Here is an 18,593-nt window from a genome sequence, read left to right as displayed (position 1 = left end):
TTGCGATCTTGCAGGCGACCAATCGGGACACGCGGCGCTTCATGGGCCAATCAAAAGCGCGGTGTGTGGATCTTGGGTCGCAGAAGGGCAATTTGAGCAAGGATGGCGTTCGCGATCGTTAAGACGGTCCAGGAAGAGATGGCGTGGGTCGCAGACCTGCGCGCGTCGAGCCCCGAGACCGCCGCCATCGTCCTTGCCAACAGCCGCTTGCTCGTCGAGCTCGCGGGGCGCGGGCACGTCCGCGCGATCCTCGACTTGATTGCTAGCGTCGACGACCTCCATGACCAGACGCTGTCGTACTACTACATCAAGATGTTCCAGGCCGCGTGCTTGCACCGGCGCATGGACGTCATGAAGCTCATGGTCGACCACGGCTTCTTCGTGCTGCACCCGTTCCTGCAGGATCTTTTGCACCGCGTCATTCAGGAGGCCCCACATGAAGACGACGCGCTCCAGCCCGTGCTCCGCTTCCTTCTTCACGCGCACCTCGACATCAATCACCAGGTGCGAATCCGCTCCAAATCGACGCTTACAATACTGTCTCTTCGTACGCAGCGCAAGCCCGATCTCTGGACGCCGTTGCACGTGGCGTGCGCCAAAAACTTTGTGGGAATTGCCGCCTTGTTGCTGCTGTACGACGCCGACGTCAACGCCGTCGCACAGGTATCGGTGTCTTAGTTTGCATACGCATCGAGACATGTGCTGCAGGACGACCTCATGCCCCTCAACTGCGCCGAGGCCGTCCTTAATGCCAACGGCGCGCTTGTCGACGACGAGAGGCGCGAGTCGAACGCGCGGCTCGTTGCGCTGCTCGTTGAACACAACGCCAAGCGAACGTGGCGCCGGCCGACGCCGGCCACGACCAAGACAACCGTGTTGAGCTTCTCGTCGTCGCACAACTTGATGGACGACACGCCTGGTCGCCTCTTTGACACATGCGACGACGACGACATCTAAATACGTGGCTACTCTGTCTTCTTCTTCTTCTTGGTGGCGTACTTGGGCTCAAAGAAGGACGGGGTTCCGAGCAGCGCGTCCGGAAGGTAGGTCTGGTCGACCTCGCCCTCGTATCGGGGTTATACTTGTATTCTACGAACCTGTCAGGTATCTAATACAACAACGACGTCGTCAAGAGACCTTTGCCGTAGCCGAGGTCGGCCATGAGGGGCGTCGGGGCGTTGCGGAGATGCAGTGGCACCTCCGGCGTCGGTCCCACAGACTGTAGCAAAAGCTCTTGCACTTTGCGGTACGCCTTGTACGACTCGACCGACTTTGGTGCGCGGGCCAAGTATACGACGCAGTGCGCCAGGTTGATTTCACACTCGGGCATGCCTACGACATACCATCAGCTCTTATTGTTGCCTAATGCGATGATGGCTACCGATCGTATGGCACGCCTGGAACGTCGCATTGGCCAAGGGCAGCGCATGCGCATCGGCGAGGCCAACATCTTCCGAAGCAATCACGATGAGCCGCCGAGCGACATAGAGCGGATTCTCGCCGCCTTGCATCATGCGCGCGAGCCAGTAGAGCGCCGCGTCGGCATCGCTGCCCCGCACCGACTTGTGCATCGCGCTAATGCAGTCGTAGTGCGCGTCGCCTTTCCGATCGTAGAGGGCGTGGGACCGGCGAAAGCCAGCTTTCACGTCCTCTTCTGTGAGCTTGATCGTGTTCGAGTCGCTGGAGGGCCGCTGGCCGTGCACGGCCATCTCGAGCGAGTTGAGCGCAATGCGGGCGTCGCCATTGCACTGATGGGCGAGGTACGCGAGCGCAGCGTCGTCGACGTCGATGGTGGGAGGGGCCTCGGGGTCGCAGCCGTTGGGGACGAGGAGGTTGCTGCGGACGCCGCGCTGCAGCAGTGCTAGGATCGCGGGCGTCGAGATCTTGTTGAGCGTAAAGACGCGGCAGCGCGAGAGGAGCGCCGAGTTGATCTCGAACGACGGGTTCTCCGTCGTCGCGCCAATGAGCGTGATCGTACCGTTCTCGACGCATGGCAAAAACGAGTCTTGCTGCACCTTGGTGAACCGATGGATCTCGTCCACAAAGAGGACCGTCGGCCGGCCCAGCAGCTTGTGCTCGGCCATCGCCTTGTCAAAGACGTCACGGACGGTCGCTACTTTGGCTGTTGTCGCCGAGAGCGCGACAAACTTGGTCGCTGGCTGGACGAGCCGCGCCACCAGCATCGCGAGCGACGTCTTCCCGCACCCGGGCGGGCCCCACAGGATCATATTGGGCACCTTGCCGCTCTCGAGCATGCGCCGCAGCGGCTTGTCTGGACCGAGCAGCTCGTCTTGCCCGAGAATCTCGTCAAGGCCGGTCGGGCGCAGCTTCTCCGCCATCGGAGCGTTCGCGAGCGCGACGAGCTTGGTGCGCTTCGCGGCCGGCTCGGGGTCAGCCTCGGTGGGCCGCTTCGGCGGCGTCGGGGGTCGCGGCGGCGGGCGCTGCAGCTTGGGCGTCCGGGGCGACGGCGCCATGGACCGCGTCAAGCACTCCTCGACATGGGCCTGGATGTTGTGGGCGTAGAAGTGGCGCTCACACACGGGGCAGGCCGCGTCCATTCTCGTGCAAAAGATATCGTGGGCTAAAAACACGCCACGCACACATTCGAGACGCTGGCAATTCGTGTTGGTGCCTGCTAGAGGACAGGATCGCATTCATCGACGCTATTTCGCTCGAGGCCGTTGTCCCACGTGACTCGCTCGCGTGACTGCCTGTTGCAAGCGCGCGACGCGAGACAGCTTCAATCGAGTCAAAGGCGCGTCCGTAACGTCGTGCATTACGACGGGTTCTGCAGACTGCAATGTGCAAAGATCGCTGGCAGCGCCATGTCTCGCACAGTAGAACTTATAGCGATGGCAGTAGCGCATTGCACACTGCCGCAGAGACTATTCGATGGCCATGCTTCCAACGCGCACGCGTTGCCGCGGCTCCGAGGCTGCAGGGTGTCGTCGAGTCGGCGTAAAGCCGCGCTGTGAGTCACCGCAGTTGCGTGCACCTAGTCGACAACAAAAACCTGTCACATTGCATCGTGCCGTCAATTTGATACGCCATAAAACCTCTTAGAGGTGATAGGATATTAATAGTGCGGAGCATCCACCAATGAAACGGTTGGTTGAAGTGGTTGGTGTAGACGCCCCTTTGCGATTGGCCGTTTGCAATTGCTACATAGCGCCATTTCCTGGAACGAACCATGGCCAAGTCGATTCGCTCCAAGATCAAGAAGTACTTCCGTCGTCAGCTCCGCAACACGATCGGGAAGGATGACCTCGAGAAGAAGCAGGCGCTCATCCAGGAGAACCTGAAGAAGACGCTCGAGATCCAGAGCGGCTCGACGCTCGCGTCGCTCAAGCTCGCGATGGGCAGCACGAAGGCGCCGATGGTGGCCGAGGTGCCGGACGAGGCCATGGTCGACACGGAGGGCGCGGCGGAAGCTGAGATCGCCAACGAAACGGCGCTCAAGCAGACGAACCGCAAGGACCATCTCCTCAAGAAGAAGAAAATCGCGGCCAAGGCCAGCAGCAAGAAGAAGAAGTTTGTGCACTTCCACACACTGCGGAAGAAGGGCGCATAAAGCGTCCTCGTCGAGTATTAATATTGGTAATAGTATCTGAACTACATACAAAAACACGCAAACAACTCGTGTTCGCCTGCTGCAGATTCACGGGCCACAGTAGCGTGTCGAACGCCGTATCCAGTCCTCGCCTTCTAAACGCACGCCACCAATCGAAGATAGACACTGCGCGAGACACCATGGGCGTGACTGTCCATCACACTTGATGGCTCGAGTCTTGACTTACATTTTGAGGCACCCATCACAAATTGGATTGCAGAAGCGCTGCCACGACACACCTCTAGAGGGTGGAGGACCGAGAGGATGGAGGACCGAGGGCTAGAGGCGACGGCGTCCTCGTAAAGAAGATGCACAATCGTCAGGACGTGCGTTCAAGGTGCGCAGCCAATCCAAGTTGGCGCTGCTGGCCGCATGGCCAGAGTTACTGCCTCGATTTTACAAAAGCCAGCGCAGAGGCAGCTGGGATTGGATACATTTCTCTGCTTTTGGGGCGATTTCAACATTTTATTATAGGGATACTAACGCGTAGTACTCGTTTCAAGCTCGCAGCAACCTCAAGTTGGCCTGCATTTTCCGCGGAAATTAACGCTTACCGACCTTGGTGAGAGTACACAGCTTGATTTTACCCCGAAATGCTACGCCAGCATTACACATCCCAGGCGGAATAGCGCGGTCGGGTGGCATTAACCAATTCGCTTCGTCCGCCACAGTCCGAAGATGCAGCTCACCGCTTGGATGCTTACGCTGGCCGCCGCCGTCGCCGCCCAGAGCAGCGGCTCGGGCTCGGGCACCGACGCTCCGATCAACGAGGTCACGCTTGCTACCCAGCCCGGTAAATGCAACACGTCCAAGGACTGCAAGACTGGCTTCCAGTGCGTCGCCGTCGAGTCCGATATGACCGGCGTCAAGATGCTCCGGCAGTGCGTCAAGGGCGTGGTGTGCTCGGGTAACGTCGCTGGTGCGTGCCCCAGCTTCTCGAACTGGAAGCCCGAGAACTACCGCCTCGTCGAGCCTGTCTGCGCCTTTGCGCCTGCGCCGAACTGTAACTCGGCCATCAACGCCCAGGGCCAGGTCGTCCAGGTCCGCCGCTCGCTCAAGGAAACCGCGACGGCCAAGCCCGGCAACGTCACGTGCTACCAGATGACGTACCCGTCGGTCGATGGCTCCGACCCTGTCAAGGTCAACGGTATCTACCGCTGCGTCGACAAGAAGATCTATCTGAGCCAGTCGCTTGGCTCGACGTACACGCAGAAGCAGATCACGTCGTGCGCTGGTAACGCGTCGACCTCTGGCGGCGTCTCGGTGAACCTTGGCCTTTGCAACGGCCACGGCTCGTGCGCCCCCACCAACAGCTTCAGCGCCGAGTACAAGTGCATTTGCTCGACGGGCTACTCGATCAACGACAACTGCTTCAACGCCACGGGCAACACGTGCGACACGTACGGCCAGTGCGGTCTTGGCAACTGCGATATCGCCACGGGTCTCTGCAAGTGCCCCGTCGGCTCGATCGGCAACCAGTGCTCGCTCTGCGACCCCACGATGAACAACAAGACGGATGTCACGATGTGCAACGGCAAGGGCTCGTGCGGTATTGACGGCCAGTGCGTGTGCAACTCGGGCTACGCTGGTGCCAACTGCGCCACGAAGGTCAAGGTCAACTCGACGGGCAGCTCGTCGGGCTCGAAGACGGCTGCCCCGTCGGCCGCTGTCGCCACGCACGCCTCGATCGCTCTCCTCGGCGCTGCCACGATTGTCGCCGCCGCCATGCTCTAAGCACTCTTGTATAACAAGCTACGTTCTATTGAACTCACTGGCCTTGCACCCGTGGCCACGTACATTTTAGCAAATATCCAATCTTGCGAGCGAAGGAGCTCGTTAACGACGATATACATCCCCATCCTCTTCCTCTTCCTCTTTCCGTCGCCCATCGCAAAAGTAGCTATCACCCCACAAAATTTCACTCGCGAGCATGGGATGTGCCACGAAGCACCGCCGTCGGGGCAAGGTTGCTTTGCAGCAAGCTTGTACCGCTATCTTTAAGTACCCGAGCTGGCAAGAATCCGACTTGAGAGCGACCGACCAACAGAGAGGTCGGTCGGTTCGTTGGGCCGCCAGCTCTTAACCAACGATGCATTGACCACTTTAGATGTGGCCGGCGTTGGCCAATAGAAAGCACAGTTGGCAGACCAGTACACAAGTGGAGAGCTCCATGAGCAATGCTATTGTGGTGAAGCAGGACGCTAGAGGACCTGTGTAGCTGCAGCGCCGGTCGCCACGGACGTCGAAACCCTACCCCTGGTATCTATGTACTTGTTTGTGGCAATTCCACACGGAGGACTGCGTTGGAATAAAAAAACATCGTGTCCGATACAAATACGAGAGATATAAAATACAAATGTGTAATCAGATCTGTGTTTGAAGGACGCCACGTCTGTTTGTGCGCCAATGAGGCGCAACGAGGGGCTGCCATTTTCCCCGAGACATCGAAGATGCAGCGACTCACCCGCTCGGCTTTGGCGCTCGGCAAGGCGCAGCTCCGCTCCAGCTCCGCGCTCGTCGCCACGGTGCGCCAAGCGACTGCGATGCCCCAAGGCCAGGCCCGCGCCGGCGCTCTCCTTGCGCTGGCAGGCTCGGTCGCGCTCTTCACGACGGCTGCCAGCGAGGCCTCCAAGTGGGACCTCCCCGACAAGTCGCAATGCACGGCCGAGGACTTCTTGTACCCTGCGATCAAGCCGTACAAGACGGGCCGTCTCCAAGTGTCGCCAACGCACAGCATCTACTACGAAGAGTGCGGCAACCCGAAGGGCAAGCCCGTCGTGCTCGTGCACGGTGGCCCTGGCGGTGGCTGCACGCCGACGATGAACCGGTACCACGACCCGAAGGTCTACCGCATCATCGCCTTTGACCAGCGCGGGTCGGGCCGCAGCACGCCCCATGCGTCGCTCGAAGACAACACGTACGCCACCAGTGGCATGGATCGTTAAACTTATTTTGTATGGTTCCTAGGACGTGGCACTTGATCGCTGATATGGAGAAGCTGCGCGAAGAGCTCAAGATTGAAAAGTGGCAGGTGTTCGGCGGCTCGTGGGGCTCGACGCTCTCGACGGCGTACGCCGAGATGCACCCGACGCGCGTCACGGAGCTCGTGCTCCGCGGTATCTTCCACATTCGCGACAAGGAGATCCAGTTCTACTACCAGGTAACACCACGACGAGCATCCTTTCGGCATAGAGCTCATGTATCGATGGTTGCAGTCGGGCGCGAGCTTCATCTACCCCGACCGCTGGGAGGCGTACCGCGATGCGATTCCGGAAGACGAGCGCCACGACTTTCTCTCGGCGTACCACCGCCGGCTCACGAGCCCGGACGAGAAGGTGCGCCTCGCCGCGGCGCTCGCGTGGACGACGTGGGAGATGTCGACGAGCAACCTCAAGCCACCAACGGACGCCGTCGACAAGTCGATGGCCAACGCGCGCTTCGCCGAGGCGTTTGCGCGCATCGAAAACCACTACTTTGTCAACAAGGGCTTCCTTCCGACGCCCAACTTTCTCATCGACAACGTGTACAAGATCCGGCACATCCCGACCGTGATCGTCCAGGGCCGGTACGACGTCGTGTGCCCCATGGAGACAGCGTGGGAATTCCACAAGGCGTTTCCCGAAGCCGAGTTCCACATCGTGCAGACCGCGGGCCACTCGGCGGGCGAGCCGGGCATCGTCGCCGAGCTCGTCAAGGCCACCAACAAGTTCAAGCCGTAGCATCGCGTTTTGAATTCTAGCTTTGTCTATGGCAATACAAACAGCACTTGGTTTTTGCCCGCAAACGGCAAGAACGCACTCTGGATGCGCGCGTCCTTGGCGCGGAGGTACGCAATGAACGCGTCGTAGGTACCCACGACGTCGCCGTTGTGGCGCCGGTCCGGGAACTTGCGGCTCATGACGCAGCAGGGCACGACAGCGAACGGCTTGTTGGCTGCAAGTGCGCAGTCGACGATCGGCTCGGTCGCCTCGTCCGGGTGCATGCCCACAAACACTGAGGTCTCGGTGAAGAAGGCGGCCTCGGCGGTGAGCAGCGCCGGGTCCAAGCACGCTTGGATCTACGCCAGAGGTTATCTCGCAGCGGACAAGAGGTAGGTAGGTACGTGGCGACTCGGCGTCGTCTGTGTCTTGGCAAAGTGCTTGAAATGGACCTTGCGCGGATGGCGCGGCCGCTATGTCCAAAGACAGTACTCGCATGCAACACCATGGAAGAGAGATGGCCTACTGGCTCGATGAGCGTTGTGGGGATTCCGCGCTTGTTGAAGAGCTCAAAGGGGATATCGCCTTTGCCGCCAGCGACGTCGACGACGCCCGCGCCAGCGCTCAGCACGTCGACCCCATACGTCGCAACGAGCCAGTCGCAGAAGATGCGCGCCCGCTGCGCCTTCATGCCCTTCTCGTGCGGGTCGTGGGCGTCGCCGTCGAGCGCCGCCTGCTCGCGCTTCTGCGTGCCACGGCGCGCAAACCACTCGGCCCGCAGCGCCTTGTAGTCCTCGGGCGGTCTAGGCTCGCGTGAGACACTGATGTTGTTGACCTTGGTAGTAAGTACCCGTGCCAGAAGTGGCAGTCGGCGCCGCGCACGCACGACGCGTTGTTGAAGTAGTACTTGCACGCATTGTGGCCTTGGATCTGCACGATGTTGGTGTACTCCTTTCGCTGCCCAAAGCTGTCGGACGGCGCAATGAGGTCGGTCGCGCCGTGCCCAAACGGGACGCCTACCCCAAGCGGAGGATGGCACCGTCGTCGTCGTCGTCGATCTCAGTCGTGTACTGTACCTGGATTCTGGTCTTCCCAGCGCAAATCAACGACGGCCGAGCGCACGACGAGCAAGAGATGCCCTTTCGCCGTCGTCTCGATGCGGCCGTCAAGTGTGACCGTGTCGCCCAAGTGCAGCGCCCAGTTGAGCTGCACAATGTCGTCCTTTGTGAGCCACGCGTCGGCGGCGCGGATCATGAGCTCGAGTAGCGCTATAGTACGCAGAAAGGCCATCGCGATTCATAGCATCCCAGCCAAAATAGTCTCATACATCCATCGGGCAACTTGATGTCGCCAAAGATGAGCGCCTTCCTAAAGTACTCATCTGAGCGCCTGCGGACGCCGACATGGCGTCGGCTTACGAGAAGCGCCGCTTGCGCAAGAGCTGGCCTTGGACGTGCACGAGGTTGCCGACGCTGGCCGCAACGGTCTCGATCGCCACAAGCACCACCATCGCGACGTGTATCCGGATATTCGGCGCTGCGGCAGTGACTGGCGAGAAGCGTTTCACCAAGTACACGAGTCAGTAACGCTCTCGCACGTAACTTGCATTTCAATCTCGCGATCTTTGTGTACTACCAACTTCAAACAGTACTCGGGCCTTGGAGACGCGCTCTACTGACGTCGACTCTGTCCACTGTCCCTCCCTACTACTATTAATAATATACTAGAAGGCTAGTGTATAGCGACGCCATTGTTGCCGGTTCGCTAGCGCGGATGCACACGTCGCGGGCAGGTAGGAAAGGCGTCAATGACAACTGGACTCGACACGATCGAGTCGAGAGAGGGGCGAAGGGAGGACGACTGGGGAGTGACGTAAAGACATTTCGGCAAAATTGTGTGGCGGGGGCACGAAACCCGGCTTTGCCGCCGGAACTTCGGTCTCGCCGCTTCGAATGGCACGGTGTTTGTATGGGGAGTGAGAAGCGAAGTTCGAAGGCGTGAAAAAAGGACGAAGAGAGCGTCGGCCCATCTGGTTTGCGTGGATTATTGGGCGGGCGTCGCAAAAGGCGATTTTAAGAGTCAATTCGCCCGGCATGGAGAAGCCGAGCACGCTCGTGGCGCCGGTCACGCCGTCGACGGGGTACGTCAAGGACGAGGACGGGAAGGCGCCGCTGTACCCGATGCACATCAACCTCAACGTGATCAACAACGCGCCGCCCCGCATCAACACCAACTACCCGCGGCCGGACCCGTTTGGCTTTGAAATGGACATGAACACGCCGTGCGAGAGCCCTGTGTACAGCGACGCGCAGACGCCCGGCGGGTCCATCGACGTCTCCAAGAAGCAGCGCCACAACCTGCGCGAACAGCGGCGAATCTTCCGCATTGGCACGCAGTTTGAACAGCTCAAGAAGAAGCTTGAAGGCGTCGGGTTCGTCTCGTCCAAGAAGGACAAGCACAGCATTCTCCAAGCGACGATCGAATATATTGCCGCGCTCGAGCGCGAAGCCAACGCGGCCGGCATTGGGCCGCCGCCGCCCCCGACGACCGGTGGCAGCTGCAAGGTCGCGACGCCCGCGACGTTGCCCCGCGGCCACTCGAAAGAAAACTCGATGCTGAGCATGAACGCGTCCAACCACTACATGTTCAACGCGATGGCGTCGCCCGTACCGACGCCGATGGCCATGGACTACATGTGGGCGCTGCCGACGGGCGCGCCGCAAGTGCTCCCGGCCGCGCCGCTCGAGACAGTGGACGAGTCGTCCGCGACGTTCAAGAACGTCTTTTTCCAATCCAGCATGCCCGCGCTCATCACCAAGCTCGACGGCACGATCGTGGAGGCGAACCATTTGTTCTTGGAGCTCTCGCAGGCCAAGTACGACGAGCTGCGCCTCCACAGCCTCTACACCATGTGTGCGCCGTCCGACGCGCCCAAGATGCACACGCTCGTCGCCAAGATCCTCAGCTGCGAAGTGAGCTCGGCCCAAGCCAAGATGTCGTGGCGCTTCGGGTCGAGCTCGCTCGAGCGCAAGGTGTTTGTGTCTGTCTCGGTCATCCGCGACGACGCCATGCAGCCCGTGAACGTCCAGTGCTGCATCCTGCCCCTGTCCTAACCGAGCCGACACGACACCGCTTATTTATGAGGAATCTTGGGTCTAGAGCGCATGTTCGTATCACGATATCGTAATATATACTGCACCATGCATCTTCAGACGTCGTCCTCGTCGTCCTCGTCGACGGGATTCTCGGTCGTTCGCTGCGCCTCTTCGTGCAGCGCACGCAGCAGCGTGTGCATCTCGGCCGGTGTATATCGCTGGTTCATCGCGCGATACTTCTTGAGCTGGATGACCCCGATCATCTCCTTGACCATCCACCGGCCGCGGCTCACAGCCTTCTTGATCTCGGCCTCGTCGGCGAGCGCCGCCTTCTTGAAGAAGGCTTCCTTGACCTTGGGCCGGACGTACTCGAGGCCTAGGGGGTAGTCCTTCCCGACGACGAGGAAGCGCTTGTAGAGGTCGCGGACGCGGGGCTGCATGCTCCGGAAGCCGTCGTCGTTCGCCAAGTCGAAGTATGATTTCACACGTTGCATCCATGTGGAAATGTGTGTCCACGTGAAAAATGTGGTTTTCACGCTCAACCGTCGAAGAGCCGGTTGGCGTAGTCGAAGCCCGTTTTGTTAAACCTGCTCTGGCCAATGGGCGCGCGCCGCGGTGGCTCTCTGAGAGTCCAATGGGCGCAGTATACTCAATTGCAGATACTTTACGTTGGTGGTGAGATTCACTCTCTTCGTCAGTCTCCTCACCATGGGCAACCCGACCAAGTTCACGACCGTCCCGATTGAATCGGTCAAGCATGGCATCCTGCGCATCTTCAAGCTCAAGAACATCTCGCGGCCCGAGATCTGGGCCAACGCGAGCCTCGTCGCGCCAGGCAACGCGCCCGAGTGTGCGTCGCGCGACGTCACGCACTTCTACTGCCACCTCTGCGACGACATCTTCAAGCACGACCCGACACGGCTGCAGAACCTGCATCGCCACATGAAGGCCAAGCACCTCTCCAACATCCAGCAGATCCAGCAAGACATGGTGCCCAGCAACGTCGTCATCGTCACCGCCAAGCGCAAGGAGCCGACACCCAACTTTGTGCAGTCGCTCGTCGAGGACCTGCCGCTGCCCGAGCCCAAGCGATCGCGACCGCACATGCTCTCGGCCACGACCTTTCGATCGACCAAGCACGGCGCCTTGTCGCTCTTCAAGGTCAAGCACATCAACCGCCCGGAAATCTGGATGTACGTGAGCCTCGTGGCGCCGACCAACGTCGAGATGAACCCGGCGACGGGCTGGACGTCCCGCGACGCGAGCCACTTTTACTGCCACCTCTGCGACGACTGCTTCCCGCACGACTATGCGCGTTCGCAGAACCTCCACCGGCACGTCAAGAACAAGCACAAGGCCGAGCTCGACGCGTACATGAAGAAGCTGCTCAAGTCCACCGAAGCGCGCGTCGCCGAAAACAAGCCGCCGCCCGCACCCTCTGCCGCGAGCCTCTCGATGGCCAGTGATGACACGCGGCGCTGTGAGCTAGCACTCGCCGAATGGCTCGCGACGTGTCGGCGCCCGTTGGAGCTCGTGGCCGACGAACCGTTCCAGCGCTTCCTCACACTGCTGCAGTCCACGCAAGGCCACTTCTCGCTGCCATCGCGCGCGACGCTCGAGGCCCACATGGACGAGCTCTACGCGGCAAAGCGCAAGGCGATGCACGCGCTCCTCGACGACGAATGCCGGTACTTTAGCCTCTCGGCCAAGACCCATGTGTCGTCGCCGGAGCCACATTTGGTTTGGACGCTGCACTACATCACGCCAAGCTTCGAGTGGCGGCACTTGCTCCTGAGTCACCAGTCGCTGCCATCGGCGTCGCACGAAAGCCATCCAGCGACTGGCTGCTCCAAGCGCTCAACCGTGTCCTCGTCGAGTGGAACCTCTCGTCGTCGAACCTGACAATGATCGTGTCGGACGTCGACTGGCGCCTCTTGCCGCATGTCCCGTCCATGATGTGCATGGGCCAGACGCTCCACGCCGTGCTGTGCCGCCTTCTGTATGGCAAGGACGACGACGATGCGACCGCGCTCCTCGACGACCCGCCTTTTCTACACCTGTCGACCGAGAGCCACGACGAGAGCAGCATTCCTGCGCTCGTGCGGCGCCTCCTCGCGCTCGCGCTAGTTTTCAAGCCACACCCAAGGCCAAGCGGACGCTCGACCACTTTGTCTCGACGCACCGGCGGTTCGATGCGCGGGCGACCGTCAACTGCCCGCGGCAGTGGCAAAAACTGTACAACCTCCTCTCCGAGTGGCAAAGCATGAAGCCCGGCGTCGATCTCTTCTTCTCCGTGGTCGAGACACAGCCCGCGTCGTTCCCGTTTCCATGCACCGTCTCGAACCTCTCCCGGCGCGAGTGGTGCCTCCTCGAAGGTCTCCTCGTGCTCCTCGAGCCATGCCTCGAAGTGATGCACGCCGTGTTCAGCCAAGCATCGACCAACTCGCTCGCCGTCATGCTCTCGATCCTGCAGCTCTTTGCCAAGGACGTGGCGACGCCCCGCTTCTTCCACTTGCGTGGGTTTACCTCGCTCGACGAGGAGCCCGCCGTCTTGTATGAGCTCAACGCTGCCCGGCATATGCTCCAAACGCTTCTGTTTGGCTTCCTCGACGACCACCCGGCCATGTGGACGTGTCCGCTGCACCCGAGCATTGCAGCGACGCTTGCGCACTGCACGGACGAAGAGAAGGCCCAAGTCAAGCACCGGCTCGCGACCGAGTGCGCCGACGTCGCGTCCGAGAAGCAGCCGCCAAAGAAGAAGACGGCGACGACGCGGAGCCTCAAGTACCTCCAGCAGGTCATGGGCGCGACGCGCGACGAGATCCTCGACTCGATGGGCATCGACACGCTCTCGGTCGAGGACGAGCTCCAAATGTACTTTGCGACCGTTGTGCCCGGCATTGAAGACACGCTGGGATGGTGGAAGACTCACCATAGCATGTTTCCGCGGCTCGCCGGCCTCGCGCGCAAGTGGCTATGTACGACCGCGACCGCCTTTCACAAGTCGCAGGACGAGACGATCGACGAGGCACCGCGACTGGGCGACGTGGCGGCGCGCATGGCCTTTCTCGCCGACAACAGCGCGCCCGACGCCGACGTGGCCTTTGTCTAAGACCTGATAGTAGAAATGCAGTAGTATCGTGTGCCATCGCGTGGTATCGCTAGTAGACGACGCGGGCAATCGCGGCGCCGACCCACGCCGAGCCAAAGGCGAAGAGCCATCGGCGGTGGCCGACCTGCGCCGGCGGCGTCTTGGCGAGTTCGTGGAACGAGTACGTGGCGACCGCGAGACACGTCATCGTGCCCGTGACGCGGCATCTACGTCATCGCCATGTGGCCACGCAGCGAGCAGTCGCATCACTTCGCCCGTACTCGAGGCAGTCGGTTGGTCGGCTGCTGCGCTTGTTGTCCTCGTCCAGCATCGGTTGAAAATTTGCCATGAAATTTCGCTCGAAGTTCGAAGCCCGTGGTATTATTAGCTAATGTGGGGTGAAATTTTGAGTATTTAGTTTCAGAGGCAAAGTAACGGGCTTCACATAGAAAACGTGAGAGAGCCCGCGCGCTTTTGCCGCACGGAGCTTCGAAGTATGTATTTATACAGGTCCATGTCGCCCGACCTTGCCGCGCCCAAGTGCAAATTAGCGCGCATGGTGGACCTCCGCCCGGCCGAGAAGCATGAGATCGAGTGGGACATCGTCGGTAGGTAGACGATGGCATGGATCTCAATGGCTCAAGGAGACGACGTCTAGCGCGCGAGCTCGAGAGCCCGCTCCGGAGCTTCCACGACGACTTTGTCCAGGCGCTGCAACCCTCCTTTGTCGAGTTCTCGGCCAAGCGCAGCATGTTGCACGCGGACCAGCTCCATCTCTTCTTGGCGCGCCACTTTAGCGGCCTCCAGACCAACAAGGAGTACACACGCCACGTGCTCGAGACCATACAGGACATGCGCATGGAGCCGCCCGTGCACATGACGTACGAGTCGGACCCACCAGTCTCGCACCAGTACATTACCTTTATGGAGCTCAAGGCGACGCTGCTACTGCCGACGATGATTGCGCAGCGCCTCGACGCATGCGACCCGTATGCGCTCGAGGCGAGCGTGCAGATCCCGCTGCCACCGGCGCGGGCGAGCGCGCCACCGCGCGTCGCGCTGCCCAGTGCCAAGAACGAGTGGCATGAGTTTCAGTTTGAGATTCAACGATCCAACGAGTTTCACATGGACGTGAGCAAGCGGTCGCGGCAGTGGCTCGGTGGCTCGCAGCGGCCACGCATCCTCGTGCTCAAGGATGGCGTCCTCGACATTTTTAAAAAGGCCGACAAGACGAAGCCCAAGCCCAAGGCGAGCAAGTCCATTGCACTCGACCACGTCGACGCGCTCAGCACCGGCAGCGGCCACACGTTCATCGTGCGCACAAAGGACGGACGCAACCTCACGCTCGCATGCCACTCGGCCGACGCCCTCTCGCACTGCGTACTACGCCTTTGCCTCCAAGCCCGTTGGCCTGATGTAGTCGTATGACTAGGTGGCCGAGATTGCCACCCACTGTCTCTTCCAAGCCCTCGATACGGGGCAGTCGCCGACCGAGCTCGGAAAATTTGTGACGGCGGGCGCGCGCCTCAACGACGCCATGCGGCTCCTGCCGTCGCTGCAGAAGACGGGCCTTCTCTCGTTTCCCGTCGTGCCGCTCTGCGCAGCGTTTGTGCTGGATGGTCTCGACAAGAAGAGTCGGCCCGAGACGCGCGTCGCGGTGCTTCTCAAGGCCGGCGCGCGCCCCGATGCGCTCTTACGCTGGGCGTTTGCCTCGCATTTTTTTCTCCGCAAGACGCCGGTGAGCATGAACGTGCTCGATTTTTTTCTGCGGCACAAGCTGCCGCTTTGGACCGCCGGCGACGACCCGGCGCACTGGTCGCTCCTCCAGTACCTCTGTCTCGTCCGTGACGTGGCGAGCGTGGAGCGCTTTGTGCGACATGTGTCGTCCGCCGACTTGGCGCGCGCATTGCAGCACGTGAACGCGGCCGGTGACACGGTGCTGCACGTCGCTGTCAAGCGGATTCACGAGCAAGATAAAGACGACGACGCAGAGCGGATCGCTTGTCTTTTGCTCAAGGCCGTCGCCAAGCACAAGACGACGGAGTATCTGTGGCTCGACCAGGACGATGCGGGCGGCGAGTCGCTTCTGCACATGGCGCTCCAAGCCCGCATGTGGAAGCTCGTGGACATTCTCTTGGCGCTGGTGTCGTCGTCGCACGGCTGCAGCGTACGAGGCGTCTTGCGCGTCATCTGCTCATCGGTATGTAGGGCTTTTCGGTGCTCCACTTAGCGATTCGGCTCGACGCGCCCATCAAGATTCTCTCGCGCCTCATCCAGCTCTGCAAGACGAAGCGCAACAGCAGCAAGAAAAAGGACGTCGACGGCCTTGAGCTGCGCGACGACGACGGCGCCGATACGCCGCTCACGCTCGCCATCAAGTGCCGCAACGAAGCGGTCGTCGAAGAGCTCTTGGCGGCCGGAGCCCAACCCGACGCCTCTAGCGACTGGGGCGCGACGCTGGTCGGTTCGCCCGTGACGCCCACGGACACGCCGCTGCACGTTGCGATCAAAACGGGGTTGCCGGCCGCCGCGCGAGCTCTCGTGCTCCACGGTGCGTCGTGGTTTACGCTCGATGGCTTCGGGTCGTCGCCGCTCTCGCTCGCGCTGCGCTACGGTATGTACGGGCTCGTGTACGAGCTCCTCCACGTTGTCTCGGGCGATACGGGCGAGCTCGAGTGGACCGACCGCCACGTCGGCGACAGCGTCGTCGGTCTCGCGCTCAAGGCCGGGCAGCTCGAGCTCGCGTGTCTGCTGTTGGACCTCTCGCCAGCAGTCGTGCACGTGCAGCACCTTCGGACAAAGGAGTCGCCGCTGCATTATGCCATGAAGATCCGCGTCTGGCTCGAGTACCTCGAGCCCAAGTCGCAGAAGTACAAGAAGACACGCCAAGCACGCGTGAAGTCCAAGAGCGATGGCGACCTCTCGACGCTGCTCACCGGCGACTGGGCCGCGCCGTCGTACGATCTCCAGAGTCACTTTTTTGTCCAGCGTGCGCTCGAAGGCCTCCTTCTCGGGCTGCTCAAGCGCGTGCCGCCGAGCCTCTGCGTCCTGCGTACCGAGCGAGGTGCGCGTGTGTTGATGTATCATCACCTAAGAGCTTCATTGGCCATAGATCCCATGGCGCCATGCGAGCCCATCTTTCACTTGTTCAACAGCGACGACTGCATCACCGACCATCAAGTCGACGCGTTCACGCCGCTGCACGCGGCCGCGCGCGGCGGCGCCTCGACCAACCACATTCTGCGCTGGCTGCTCTTGCACCTCAAGCACTGTCGCGTCCGTGACACGCTCGGCGTCACGATTGGATTCGACGAGACGCCGCTGCACGTGGCGATCGAAGCCGGCGCGGTCGAGAACGCGCTCGACTTGCTGCGCGTGCTCGGCAGCGCGATCGAAGACGATGGCGCCGTCATCGTCCGGGATGCTGTGCGCCGCGACCAAGCGTCCGCCTTGCACCTCGCCTGCCAGTCGCCGGAGGCCAACGCCGCTGTGATTGCAGAACTGCTTCAGCAAGGCGCGTACGCCGAAGGCTGGGACGAGCTCGGTGACGCGCCGCTCCATGTGGCCGTCGCCCACGGCGCGTCGGCGATGGTCGTGCAGACGATGGCGCGGCTCGGCGTGGATATCAACGCGCGCACCGAGGACGGGCGCACGCCGCTCATGGTGGCTCTCTGCGCCAACAACGAGAGCGCGTTCGACGCGCTCGTGCAGCTCGGCGCCAACACACGCGCGCGTGTGCCCGGCACGCGCCACGGCCTCGCCGAGCTAGGGGCGGCCATGGACGCGCTGAGCCCGGCGATCGCGCACGCGATTCTTGACGACGTCAAGGGCTACGCGCGCGCCGACGTGCTCCAGCAGATTGCGGACGCGAGCGACTGCTTTGCGTCCGACCAAGTGCTTGGCGACGTGATGCGGCCGACGTACCGCACCCAAGGCAGCATTGGCTCCAAGAACGAGTTTAGCATCACGCGCTTGTCGCTGACGGCGGAATCGGCGCCGCCCCTGCCGCTCTCGTCGTCGAGCAAGACGGCGCTGCCCCTTAAAAAGTGGATCGAAAACACCGCGCGATCGCCGGACGAGCTCCCCGAGGCGGTCAATGCCAATGCCAAGGTCGTCAAGAAGGAGCAGCTGTGGTGGCTGCGCCTCAAAGACGAGGAAAAGTCGACGCTGCAGCTGGTGGCGAACGAAGCCAAGCTCGCAGCGCGCGAGTGGCTCCAGAAGCGCATTGGCAAGAAGAAGATGCTCTCGGACTCGCTCGTGCTCTGTCAACAGTACTACGCGGAGAAGGGCATCGACCTCGACCCGATCCTCGCACGCAAGGAAGCCGAGAAGGTACGCATCCTAACTACCCTCGACACTCGTGCTGGATGATGCGTTAGAACTTTGTCGACCGGCACGTGGCCGAGGCTGTCTCGGACGCCCGCATGGAAATTGAGCGCGAGAAGCAGATGATCGCGCACGAAGCCACGCGCCGCGTCGCCAAAGACCCGCTCTCCACCACGAGCGCGGTGAGCTTTGCGGCCACATCGACCACGTCGAGCTTCCTCGTCGAGAGCTTCCTCCTCGAGAACCTCGAGACGGACGACGAGGTCGACGACGACGTGGCCATCTACTCGGATGTCTTCGAGTGGAACCTCGACGCACGCAATACGCTCTGCTAGCCCCTCTTATATATATCTTATTTAATGCGATGGCACCAACTCCTTCATACAGGCTTAAGTGCATTAAATTCCTCTTACGCGACAAAGGCCGACGGCATGTCACCGACGCCGCCAGCGTGTTCGTGGACGGCCTGCGCCACCTTGAGCGCAAGCGCGTCCGCGCCGTCCTGCGTCGCCGCTTCGGCGTAGACACGCACCGCGTCCTCGGTGCCCGACGGCCGCACAAAGGCGCGGGCACTCGGGCCCGCGGCGGCCACGAGGCCCGAGACGGCGTCCTTGAGCGCCTCGGGCGCCGTCGCCTGCGTCTCGTCTTCGGTGCACTTGACGATCGTGCGGTCCGCGATCTTGACCTTGGTCTGGCGGCTCGGGAGGTCGGCGTAGATGCCATCCCACTGCGTAATCGACCAGTCGCGCTGGATCAAAAGCACTTCGGTGAAG

At 61.3% G+C, this 18,593-nt stretch overlaps 12 protein-coding genes across 12 annotated transcripts in view; 7 read left to right on the top strand and 5 right to left on the bottom strand.

Moving 5' to 3' along the window:
- Positions 1-67: 67 nt before the first annotated feature.
- Positions 68-957, top strand: SPRG_03585 (hypothetical protein; the record flags this gene model as incomplete). The annotated part of the gene is made up of 3 exons (XM_012342164.1): positions 68-504; positions 556-663; positions 709-957. Exons 1-3 carry the CDS (start codon positions 103-105, stop codon positions 955-957), a joined length of 759 nt encoding a protein of 252 aa, XP_012197554.1. The 5' UTR covers positions 68-102.
- A 151-nt stretch (positions 958-1,108) lies between these two features.
- SPRG_03584 (hypothetical protein) lies at positions 1,109-2,558 on the bottom strand (the record flags this gene model as incomplete). Its single annotated transcript, XM_012342163.1, has 2 exons — positions 1,109-1,332; positions 1,382-2,558. The coding sequence occupies 2 exons, from the start codon at positions 2,556-2,558 to the stop codon at positions 1,109-1,111; spliced, it is 1,401 nt and encodes a 466-aa protein (XP_012197553.1).
- Positions 2,559-3,190: 632 nt separating this feature from the next.
- On the top strand, positions 3,191-3,571 carry SPRG_03583 (hypothetical protein; the record flags this gene model as incomplete). Its single annotated transcript, XM_012342162.1, has 2 exons — positions 3,191-3,535; positions 3,563-3,571. 2 exons carry the CDS (start codon positions 3,191-3,193, stop codon positions 3,569-3,571), a joined length of 354 nt encoding a protein of 117 aa, XP_012197552.1.
- Positions 3,572-4,238: 667 nt separating this feature from the next.
- Positions 4,239-5,430, top strand: SPRG_03582 (hypothetical protein). The gene has a single exon (XM_012342161.1). It carries the CDS (start codon positions 4,289-4,291, stop codon positions 5,342-5,344), a length of 1,056 nt encoding a protein of 351 aa, XP_012197551.1. The 5' UTR covers positions 4,239-4,288; the 3' UTR covers positions 5,345-5,430.
- A 630-nt stretch (positions 5,431-6,060) lies between these two features.
- SPRG_03581 (proline iminopeptidase) lies at positions 6,061-7,329 on the top strand (the record flags this gene model as incomplete). Its single annotated transcript, XM_012342160.1, has 3 exons — positions 6,061-6,527; positions 6,578-6,770; positions 6,826-7,329. The coding sequence occupies 3 exons, from the start codon at positions 6,061-6,063 to the stop codon at positions 7,327-7,329; spliced, it is 1,164 nt and encodes a 387-aa protein (XP_012197550.1).
- A 4-nt stretch (positions 7,330-7,333) lies between these two features.
- On the bottom strand, positions 7,334-8,871 carry SPRG_03580 (hypothetical protein). The gene is made up of 7 exons (XM_012342159.1): positions 8,727-8,871; positions 8,636-8,676; positions 8,385-8,576; positions 8,159-8,324; positions 7,835-8,111; positions 7,713-7,781; positions 7,334-7,667 (listed from the first exon to the last, which is right to left on the bottom strand). The coding sequence occupies exons 1-7, from the start codon at positions 8,816-8,818 to the stop codon at positions 7,356-7,358; spliced, it is 1,149 nt and encodes a 382-aa protein (XP_012197549.1). The 5' UTR covers positions 8,819-8,871; the 3' UTR covers positions 7,334-7,355.
- A 486-nt stretch (positions 8,872-9,357) lies between these two features.
- On the top strand, positions 9,358-10,525 carry SPRG_03579 (hypothetical protein). The gene has a single exon (XM_012342158.1). It carries the CDS (start codon positions 9,402-9,404, stop codon positions 10,419-10,421), a length of 1,020 nt encoding a protein of 339 aa, XP_012197548.1. The 5' UTR covers positions 9,358-9,401; the 3' UTR covers positions 10,422-10,525.
- SPRG_03578 (hypothetical protein) lies at positions 10,425-10,875 on the bottom strand. Its single transcript, XM_012342157.1, has one exon. The coding sequence runs from the start codon at positions 10,841-10,843 to the stop codon at positions 10,517-10,519; it is 327 nt and encodes a 108-aa protein (XP_012197547.1). The 5' UTR covers positions 10,844-10,875; the 3' UTR covers positions 10,425-10,516.
- A 236-nt stretch (positions 10,876-11,111) lies between these two features.
- SPRG_22121 (hypothetical protein) lies at positions 11,112-13,515 on the top strand (the record flags this gene model as incomplete). Its single annotated transcript, XM_012342391.1, has 3 exons — positions 11,112-12,205; positions 12,241-12,502; positions 12,550-13,515. The coding sequence occupies 3 exons, from the start codon at positions 11,112-11,114 to the stop codon at positions 13,513-13,515; spliced, it is 2,322 nt and encodes a 773-aa protein (XP_012197781.1).
- A 49-nt stretch (positions 13,516-13,564) lies between these two features.
- On the bottom strand, positions 13,565-13,825 carry SPRG_03577 (hypothetical protein; the record flags this gene model as incomplete). The annotated part of the gene is made up of 2 exons (XM_012342156.1): positions 13,565-13,721; positions 13,776-13,825. 2 exons carry the CDS (start codon positions 13,823-13,825, stop codon positions 13,565-13,567), a joined length of 207 nt encoding a protein of 68 aa, XP_012197546.1.
- A 211-nt stretch (positions 13,826-14,036) lies between these two features.
- Positions 14,037-18,210, top strand: SPRG_03576 (hypothetical protein). Its single transcript, XM_012342155.1, has 6 exons — positions 14,037-14,102; positions 14,153-14,874; positions 14,927-15,661; positions 15,703-16,558; positions 16,607-17,826; positions 17,874-18,210. The coding sequence occupies exons 1-6, from the start codon at positions 14,051-14,053 to the stop codon at positions 18,153-18,155; spliced, it is 3,867 nt and encodes a 1,288-aa protein (XP_012197545.1). The 5' UTR covers positions 14,037-14,050; the 3' UTR covers positions 18,156-18,210.
- Positions 18,211-18,229: 19 nt separating this feature from the next.
- Positions 18,230-18,593, bottom strand: part of SPRG_19514 (hypothetical protein) — a gene marked incomplete at both ends in the record, with an annotated part of 1,418 nt that continues 1,054 nt past the window's right edge. Inside the window, one exon of the mRNA XM_012342378.1 lies at positions 18,230-18,568. Within this exon, the coding sequence (XP_012197768.1) occupies positions 18,230-18,568 (339 nt within the window). The remainder of the gene's footprint in view (positions 18,569-18,593) is intronic.

This window comes from Saprolegnia parasitica (assembly GCF_000151545.1).
Source record: "Saprolegnia parasitica CBS 223.65 unplaced genomic scaffold supercont2.9, whole genome shotgun sequence".
In the NCBI taxonomy this organism is placed as follows: Eukaryota; Oomycota; class Saprolegniomycetes; order Saprolegniales; family Saprolegniaceae; genus Saprolegnia; species Saprolegnia parasitica.
Note: the sequence above shows the minus strand (reverse complement) of the source record. Positions and strands in the feature narration are given on the sequence as shown.

Coding starts and splice junctions, on each gene's coding strand:
- SPRG_03580 (XM_012342159.1), bottom strand. CDS start 8,818: ATGGTGGTGCTTGTGGCGATCGAGACCGTTGCGGCCAGCGTCGGCAAC. Junction 8,577..8,635: donor CATCAAGTTGCCCGATGGAT/GTATGAGACTAT, acceptor TGCGTACTATAG/CGCTACTCGAGCTCATGATC. Junction 8,112..8,158: donor GACTGCCACTTCTGGCACGG/GTACTTACTACC, acceptor ACGCGAGCCTAG/ACCGCCCGAGGACTACAAGG.
- SPRG_03579 (XM_012342158.1), top strand. CDS start 9,402: ATGGAGAAGCCGAGCACGCTCGTGGCGCCGGTCACGCCGTCGACGGGG.
- SPRG_03576 (XM_012342155.1), top strand. CDS start 14,051: ATGGTGGACCTCCGCCCGGCCGAGAAGCATGAGATCGAGTGGGACATC. Junction 16,559..16,606: donor CGTCCTGCGTACCGAGCGAG/GTGCGCGTGTGT, acceptor CATTGGCCATAG/ATCCCATGGCGCCATGCGAG. Junction 17,827..17,873: donor CACGCAAGGAAGCCGAGAAG/GTACGCATCCTA, acceptor ATGATGCGTTAG/AACTTTGTCGACCGGCACGT.
- SPRG_03578 (XM_012342157.1), bottom strand. CDS start 10,843: ATGCAGCCCCGCGTCCGCGACCTCTACAAGCGCTTCCTCGTCGTCGGG.
- SPRG_03582 (XM_012342161.1), top strand. CDS start 4,289: ATGCAGCTCACCGCTTGGATGCTTACGCTGGCCGCCGCCGTCGCCGCC.